The sequence below is a fragment of the Rhipicephalus sanguineus genome, chromosome 9 (genome assembly GCF_013339695.2).
Source record: "Rhipicephalus sanguineus isolate Rsan-2018 chromosome 9, BIME_Rsan_1.4, whole genome shotgun sequence".
NCBI lineage: Eukaryota > Metazoa > Arthropoda > Arachnida > Ixodida > Ixodidae > Rhipicephalus > Rhipicephalus sanguineus.
The window spans coordinates 30,296,899-30,306,099 of NC_051184.2; the positions used below are offsets into that span (position 1 = coordinate 30,296,899).

Sequence of the window (9,201 nt, forward strand, 5' to 3'; positions counted from 1 at the left end):
ATGCGCTAGCGGAGGGCTCCGAAAAGTTCGACCATCTGGTGTTCTTTAAGTGCAGCGACATCGCACAGTACAGAGGCCTCTAGCATTTCGCCTCCATCAAAATGCGATCGCCGCGGCCGGGATCGAACCAGCGATCTGCAGGTCAGCAGCCGGGCACTGTAACTGGCGTTCGCCACTGGCGTTCACCAAATGGTGTCTGCCACTGTACCACAGCTGCGGACACCACTTGGCAATGTTGTTACAGATAAACCGGCATGAATATGTGGAATAAGAGTTGTATCGCATTTTCAGACCAAGCTTCGGGCGTTGGACTTCTCTTATGCCAGCGATTGTGCACCTCACGCTCGTCCGTGTTGAGTCAGCGGTGTACTTATAATCATGCTTGTAATCGAGTCGACTATACCACGAAACTAGGCTCTCGTAGAACTGCTGGAAGATATTGAAATAGCCGGGAAAAGGGCGGGGGGGGGGGGTGATTAGACGGGTTCAACGCCGCCCCCCATTTCTGCCCCACCCCGATGTTTTTCAATTTTGCATGTGTATATATACAGACACACACAGAAACGCGCGCACGAGAATATATAAACGGTGGTTGAAACCCGCCCCCTTTCCTCCAAAAAGATTTCTGACTACGCCCTTGCTGGAAGGTTCTCATTGATTGATCTGGCCATATGTTAGGTTACGCAAGACCGGCCGAGAAAAAATTTTGTCGGATAATTGATTATAAATTAATGATACATCAGTGGATTAATGATACATCGTTACCTATTGTGTGACGGACAGATGAAAGAACTGCTTGATCCTCCCGTGGATTATGTTGTTACATCGGTCAAGAATCTTGCAGCTGCTGTTTTCAGTGGTGTCTCGTGTAAGTCAGCACGAAGGCTCCTTGTGGTTATCCTGACAGGTTTGTTAAACCCAGTTCAATCGATTAATTTGCCTGTATTTACAGATTGATTGACAAGCTTTGTACATCTAGATCGATCTGTGTGTGATGCGTAAAAGACCTTTCTCCACGCTCTGTCTTCCCGCAAGGTTCTTGGTGAACTAACGAGAAGGAAAGACCAGTGACGATGCGGTCTGCGGTCGTGTCTTGCCTCGTGGCGGTCGCCTGCCTGCTTCCCGCTACTCTGCGGGCCTACCCTTCGGGCGCACCCGTGGGCGTATGCAACAGCGAACTGCCCAAGCACGGCGGAGCGCAACCGCAAACTTCCCAGTCACCGTACGCCATCCAGGCCACGCCCGCGAACATTAACCAGGGCGGAAGCGTCACCGGTAAGTATAGTATGGTCTTACAACGAAGTTGTATACGGCTAGGTTCTGGCAGGTCGCGTCCGTAGACGAAATGATGCGTAGAATGACACTTTCCGGCGCGCCTCGCCACCTCGACCCCCTCGCCACAGGTTCCCCTCGCCACCGACGATGTCTCGTTCACAAGTGTCCCGATACTCTATTAGCGTCTTGAGTTTGGCTGGTTGGCACATAATTAACTTGAACGATGAGATAGCGCTCAAACGAGACGAGGACAGCGCCGTGTTCGTGTCCTCTCGTCTTCGTCTTGTTCTAGCGCCGTTTCATCTTTCAAAAGTCGCGATACTTGGCGGCGGCACTTCCAACCATTGGCTGTGCCCCTCTGTATCTCGACGTAGAGATCGTGCTAGCGCTTTTATCAGCAGTGTCCCTTTGCTCACTATGGGAGGCACGCGTGTCGTTCGCTCGCAGGAAGGGCAGCGGGGATTGAAAGATCCCCAACCCGCACAGAAGCGCGAATTGGCGCGAAAACGACGTGAAGCCGCTGCCGCTGGCTTCGTTGTCTTCTATCTTCACTGTAGTTGAAGGGCTCTGAATTTTTTAGCATTACCCGTTGACAGCTAGCAGAGCCAAAGTAGGGGCTAGTTGGTTGTGCATAGTCGACACTTGCACTCGTCCTGCGGACGTCTGTGTGTTCTTTTCGTGCGCACTTTGTGTTTGAGCAGCGCGCTGCAAGTGTCGACAGTATCCGTAATGCCGCACCGTTTACTCTACTGTGTTTAGCGTACCACGATCCGAAAACATTTTAGGTGCCCAAGTTCTTGGATGCGCTCAGCAAGGTATACAATGCAGGGGCGTAGGGAGAAATTGTTTTCGGGGGAGGGGGCACCTCCTTGATTTGTAGTGGGGGCCGGGCAGGCAGATGTGGTCCCGTGTCATTTTGGGCTCTGTATGCCGTAGCGAAAAAAATTTCGGGGGTGGGGGGTGGGTGCACGGGCCCGGTGTAACCCCCCCCCCCCTGGCTACGCCACTGACGTAATGAGATAGCGAGAGTGGCTAATACAGGTCTTGAAGACTAAAGCATCTTCGTGCTGACGGCATACGGTATTGGTGAGGCGGCACTGCTAAAACACCCTAGTGTTCTATCACGGGACTACATGTTCGTCATCTGTAGCCAGAGTGTGTTATTGTGAGGCAAATAATGACAATGCGACATTGAAGTCACGTTTCTCTATTTCAGTGCAAGTATACGGCAGCACTCCGTTCAAGGGTGTCATCCTGACGGCCCGTGATGTGCACACCAGCCAGCTGCTGCAAGGAACCTTTACACCCGACGCACAGACTAAGACTCTGGACTGCCCCGGAGGAAGCGCGGTAAGCGTTATTATCATGTAGTATGCCACGTTATCGATTCGCCGTTTAGGCCAATGAGTCATGCTTGGTGACGCTTTAGTAGAATGAGTGAGACTCTTGTTTCCCTTCCTAGTACTTCCGGTTTCCTGAATATTCATAAAACGTCTTCTAAAAGAAAGTCACAGTTTGCCGCACGGGAGAAGCAATGAATGTGATAGCGAGAAATTTGAATGTCACACGAAGAATGAGAAGCAGCTCGATACTTGCAGCGCGCCGCTGAAGCACATAGCAGGACGCCCGGAAAGAACGCATAGGCATGCACAGGGCAAGCGTTAACTAACAATTCTACGTGGCCTCTGAGATCGCCTTCGGCAGCTCGACGAAACACAAGCTTAACCCATGGAATACACCATGCAGGGCACACGAACGCCGACGTGTGAGTGTCACAACAGAGACACCGAAGTCAAGAATAAGGGTCGCCTCGAGATTTTTTATTTGAGAAGCTAAAGCGTACTGTACATATTTTGTGCGCACGAGACGAGAGCAGAACTAGTTGAAGTTTTACGAGAGGACAATGAGAAGTGAGTGAATGGCTGTCTGACGAATGAAACGGTGCCATTAACTTACGGTGTTGGCATCGTATAAGTTAATGGCAGTGTTTGACTTGCACAGGCCACGTGTATTCTACCCCACAGCATACAGAGATATATGTCCGTGGTGTGGGACCACACCAACTCTGTTTCATATTGCGTGGGAGTGTACACTGCTAAATGAAGAACACCGCACAAAATGAACAACACAGAGGAACAATGGAAGGCACTGTTGTCCGGCTCGGCCTTTGAGGATCAGCTTTGGCTCGTCTAAAGGGCAGAGATGATGGCACGGGCTAGCGGGGCCCTGGAATAGGGGCCCCGGTTATTTGCAATACCCTTCCTGATGCGAAAATGAAGCTTTGATCTCCCTTTCTGTATACTCACTTTTGGAGCTTTTGTTGTGGGTTTCAGCCTCAGAGATGTTTTTGACGCCAGTCGTAGTTTTATTCAAGCTACAAAACGTATGATACTTATTTTTACTTTTATAAATATTCTTATGGTAATAATAAAAGTCGTGCTAAATTCTAGCATCACTGTTATAAAATGATCTGTTCTGCTTAACTGTCTGGTCTGACTGTGCAATTGCCCGATACCTCTAGTTTCTCCTTTGTATGTTTTTTTTTTTCATATTAGGTTTTTATCGTTATGCACTATCTCAAAACAGTATCTAAACGTTCAGATGACCAATTTCTGGCCAATCACTCAGTACATGTACGATCCTCATTATACGGTCATCACCATGGTCACCATCGGATAATCAGCATTAGCTAATTATATAGCCATCATTTAGCCAACATTAGCCATAACTTAGGCAGTGCTAGCCAAATTTAGCCAGCGCTGCTAGTATGCAAGTAAACACGGCAGCTGGATTCGGTCGGTAATTACTTTGTATATGGCGTGCACGGTTACGGAAGATCGGTCGGAAAGGAAACAAGGCCTCTGAGATTCAGTTGAACGCACTCCGATAATCTGGAGAACCGTGTTTGAAGTTTGAAGTTTATTGAAACGTCATGAAAATACAAGTGACATGGTTCATAAGTATTACAGAAGGAGGTCCCGAAGTAAACACTGTCAGGGGGACCTCCTGGCTGTATTGTATTTATTGAATACAGGGCAGGCAAGTGACGAGCAAAAGAAAAGCATATTGGAAACACGAAATCGAAAAAAAACAAGAACAAAAAAACCCGGAAACAAAAGAAAATGAGCAGGAAAGATAATTCAAAAGCATGAAATGCAACAATAGTACAGAAACCAATAAAATAATACACATTAAGACAAATCGACGCGAATTCTAAGTTAACAAGGCGTAGAACAGTCCGCACAACTCAAAAGAAAGCAAAAACGCAATTCCTCTAAAAAATGACAAAGAGAAATGAAAACGAAAGAAACAAAAACTAATATGAATTAAGGAGACGAGAAATGTAGTACTATGAAATGTTACCAAGATGTTGAAATAAATGTTTCTTTAATTGTGCTTTAAATGATGCTATATTGTGGAAACTTTTAATGAACGTAGGTAGTAAGTTCCAAAGGCAAATACCACAAAACAACGCTGTCTGTTTACCATAGTTTGAGTGAACCACCGGCAACAGTAAGCTATGTTGTAAGGAGAATCTGGTCAAAATTGCATTTATGAGATAACGGGATGGAATACTGTCTAATTCAATATCATGCTGACGCGCGCGAAATATGAGCATACCTAGTTTCAGAGATATGGAATGATGGATGGGGATAATTCCGAGATTAGTGTAGATATGCGTAGCGGAGTCTTTCCAGTTACTGAAGGTTATAATCCTTATAGCTTTATTCTGTAAATGAGCAATCTTGGACAGATGAATCCTATAGGCCCAGGAAGAAGAACAGTATGTTAGATGACTATGAATGAAGGCGAAGTATAATGAGCGAAGAATGTGCAAAGGGAACTATGTGCGGGTTTTAATCAGAACTCGAATTCTGAAAGAAATTTTGGACGAGATAGCGACAATGTGCTTATCAAACTTTAGGTGAGAATCAATGGTAACACCAAGAAACGTGGTTGCGTCAGAGGGACGAATAACATGCGCGTATATGGTTAGGTGTGGCACGAATGGTATAGTTTTACGTGGGGAGTGAAACGGCATCAATGTAGTTTCAATTGGGTTAATTACGAGCTGATTATTACGGCACCACTGTACAATATTGGCCGCGTCTTTATTTAATTCCGCAAGTAAGTTATCTAAATCACTATCAGCGAAAAATATGGTGGTATCATCGGCGTATAGAGTACATCTAGATGAATTAAGACATTTGGGTAAGTCATTAATGTACAATAAAAAAGCAGGGGTCCTGTTATTGAGTCTTGAGGAACACCTTGATTTATGGTATTAGAGTTAGAATAAAAATCGCCGACTAAAACAAGCTGAGACCTGTTCAACGGGTAATTAAGTATATGCGTTAGTGTCGGACCACAAATACCGTAAGAGTAACCTAACCTAACCTAATTTTGTAAAAAAGGATGGCATGATTAATAGTGTCAAACGCTTCTGAAAGATCCACAAATGCGGCCCCGGCGAAGAAGCCTATGTCGATGGAAGGTTTAAGGTAATCTGTGAATTCGATTAGTGCGAGTTCTGAAGAAAATTCGGGCCTGAAACCAAATTGATAGGGTGTCAAAAGACTAGACTTGTTCAGATAATTTGTCAGTCGAGTAACCAGCAGTTTCTCGATAACTTTGCTAAAAAAAAGGATGAATAGTTATCCGACTATAGTTATTGATTAGAGTGCGGTCACCTTTTTTGAACACACTGGAACTACTTTGCCTTTTTTAATTCCTCAGGAAAATCACCATTCTTAAACATTAAATTAATTACATGGGCCAGAGGAATGGAAATCTCCGTGGCAATGAGTTTTACTCTAAAGGAATGAATGTTATCTATGCCTGCACCTGTGCATTTTAGTTGCTTAACTACGAGTAATTTCGTGCGGGGAAGCAGGGCTTAAATAAATTGAATGCGAGCATCGAGGCAAAGAGGAAACAGCAGAAGAAGTAGGGGCATTGGTCTTTAAAAAGTGTAGGTTAAATGCGTTAGCGATGTCGGAGGCATTTGTGAGCACTCGTGGTACCATCAACAACTTTTGAAATCCCCGGCTCGGAAGCTTGCTGGTTTAAAAAGTTCTTAATTAATTGCCAATTTTTGCTGTTATCATATCATAACACTAACGTCTGAATATACTATAACACTTTGAACATACGTGATCTGCAACAAGAAGTGCCAAAATATTATCAAATTAGGTATCTCGCCGTCTCGGCACTAGTGTGGTCGTCTAAGTCGTTGTCGGGGCATCTGGGTCGCTTGTCTACGTAGACCCTTTTCATAATCCGCAAGTGCGCTTTCCTGCGCTGCACATTCGCCCAACTAATGGCGGCACCTTTTGCGCTTCAAGTGGAGAAGCCCTAGTTGCACGTGCATGGGCTTGTATATTAATCGTGTTTATATCAAAAGAGCTGGGCGCAAGCAAACTGTGCTTAAACACCCTGTTTGCAGTAGTGAGTAGCCGCCATTAGTTGGACTAACTGCATCGCAGGAAAGCTAGCGTTATTTATGAAAAGGTTCTACTGCATCACGTGTCTTTTTTTACGCTTGGTCTTACATAATTGTTCTTCTTGTTTCTCGCAGAACGCCATCACTCACAACAGTAGGGACGAGAAGACGCAGGTCGTGGTCACCTGGACTGCCCCGGTCGGATACACCGGACAGGTGTACTTCAGGTGAGACAACCTGGTTAAGGGTGTTCACTTTTTGACTTCAAGTTGCGACTCTTAAAGGGACAATAGAGTGCAATATATTCGTCGCTTAATTAATGAAATGCCGCCTTCCTCACACAATGCCCAAGAATCAAGCCACCCTTATCGTAAGAAGACAATCATAAACCAGGAAAAAAAAACTCGCAAGCAACACAACATTGTCCCGTCTTTTGCGCTGCTATTAAATATTATACAACATTGATTTCGACCCCTTCAGGAAGTTGGCGCACCTGCTTGCAGAGACGTCAGTAGTTATCATAACCTATGCTAAGGTATATTAAGATTTTCTCTCGATAAATATGTACTTCATCGTGTTCTAAGAGAGTCAGACAGTGGTCTCGATATCTTGGTCTCGGTTTTAGCAAGTAGCAGGCCCTTTCACAGGCGCCAGAACGGCAGAATGGCAAATCTGCATATAGTTCGAAATCTGTGACGTCACTGAGTCGTTTAAATCTTATCTCGTCCTTATCTTGCTCTCACTTTTTTGCTGAGCTGCAGTTCTGGCGTGCTATTCTGGACATTGTCAAATTCCTCCATGTTGTCAGATTCCTCCATTGGTCAACTCCGATTGGCCCAGAGAGCTGCTACGGTCTCTCTGATTGGCTTAAAATGTTGCCATTACAAAATTTGAGAATATGGCGGAATATTACAGTGTCCAGAATAGTACCCCAAGTCGAGAAAATCACACTGACCTGTGAGTGCTGGCGCCGCGGTGATGCAAGTATTCAGTAAAATGATACAATCTACGACAAAGAGTGCGGGAAAATGCGTATCTTTATTATTCCCGCACTAGTGGCGTCTCTTTTTTTTTCTTTTCTTTTTAGACTTTGTGCGACGCAGCGCCTGCGTTGTGTGTGACCTTAATCGCTGTCCTGTTTTTGTGCTGCTTAGCACGGACACACACACATACACACACAAAAAGTTTGCAACGTCCATTATGCGCCATTCGGCGCTTGTACTCAACATCCATGCTGAAGACAAAGTCGTACAGAGCCTAAGTGTTTGTTCGAAGACAGCGTTGAACGGAAATGCAGGACAAACGTGAAAGGTAAAAGTTGAAGACAGAGTGTGGGATATTATACGCAGTCTTCAACAGACCGCACGTCGCACCTGCGGCATAGGTGTCACGATGTTACCACAGACAAGCTGGCACAGAGGTTGCTCATTGACGTCACGTTACGTGGTTACGTGACGTCACTGGCTAATCATTTCAAAAGACGCTACGCATGATAAGGCGCGGTTGACTAAGATGTATCGACCCACCGAAACCTCGGCCAGCCTGTCTGAGGCACTTAATCCAGTTCTTCAGTAAACCTCTGTAGCACCTTGTGTTTCCATCCGTCAGTTCCCACCGCTACTTTGGAATACTGCACACTGTCATACTGTCATACATAATCTTAGGACGCCAAGCGCTGCTTTTGTTTTCAGGAAAGGGGGCGGGAACCCAAGGCAGATATCGGCTGGCATAGACTTTTGTTATCTCGGTTCCCCCTGGTCAAGTTATCTATCAACTCGTTCGGCAATCGAATCCCATGAAATAATTGGATTTTATGTTTTGTTTCTTAATCTTAACCAATTTCGTTTTGCAGCGCCACCGTGGTGCAGTCTTCGTACGTCTTCTGGAAGGGCATCACCTCCGACGCTGTATTCGTCCAGTGAACGACAATAAAACTGAAAACAGCGCGAGGCGACCAAGACTAAAGTGTTCCTTACGGAATTGAACGGGGCGAAGCAGTACAAAATGATCTAAAGAAAAATATTTCAGACGCAGTTAGTGTTTACTGCCTGTTGGAGCAAATAATTTCTGCTTATATTAAAGCGTCTGGCTTATTGCGATTTCAAATCTCGCAACCGTTAACATGTATGCGTTTGAATCTTGGTAGATTCTACGCTTATCAATGGTGGTATTCAGGAAAGCTGGATCAGCTCGATCAGCTGGGTCAGCTCTGTTGCATTTTTTACATCTCGCATTTTTTTTCTGTAGCTCTTCAGAGGTGTACAATATTTATCAATTTTTCTGTGGGAAGAGTGCCTGTATCCACAAAAGCTGCTCAAGCAAGAATTGTTCACAAGATAAAATGCTAGCCGATCCGGATCCACCTCAATGGATCCGGATTCAATCCGGATCCAATCCAAACCGGATCCAATGGCAGCTCTAATCCGGATCTTCCGTTGGTCGTTTGCGAGGGTAGACGTCTAGACGACCAACAGCAGAGTGCA

The 9,201-nt window shown here is 45.3% G+C and overlaps 1 protein-coding gene across 1 annotated transcript; it reads left to right on the top strand.

Moving 5' to 3' along the window:
* The first annotated feature begins 1,036 nt into the window (after positions 1-1,036).
* On the top strand, positions 1,037-8,668 carry LOC119404886 (putative defense protein). Its single transcript, XM_037671575.2, has 4 exons — positions 1,037-1,275; positions 2,492-2,625; positions 6,854-6,945; positions 8,571-8,668. Exons 1-4 carry the CDS (start codon positions 1,074-1,076, stop codon positions 8,638-8,640), a joined length of 498 nt encoding a protein of 165 aa, XP_037527503.1. The 5' UTR covers positions 1,037-1,073; the 3' UTR covers positions 8,641-8,668.
* The last annotated feature ends 533 nt before the right edge of the window (positions 8,669-9,201 follow it).

Coding starts and splice junctions, on each gene's coding strand:
- LOC119404886 (XM_037671575.2), top strand. CDS start 1,074: ATGCGGTCTGCGGTCGTGTCTTGCCTCGTGGCGGTCGCCTGCCTGCTT. Junction 2,626..6,853: donor ACTGCCCCGGAGGAAGCGCG/GTAAGCGTTATT, acceptor TGTTTCTCGCAG/AACGCCATCACTCACAACAG. Junction 6,946..8,570: donor ACCGGACAGGTGTACTTCAG/GTGAGACAACCT, acceptor TTCGTTTTGCAG/CGCCACCGTGGTGCAGTCTT.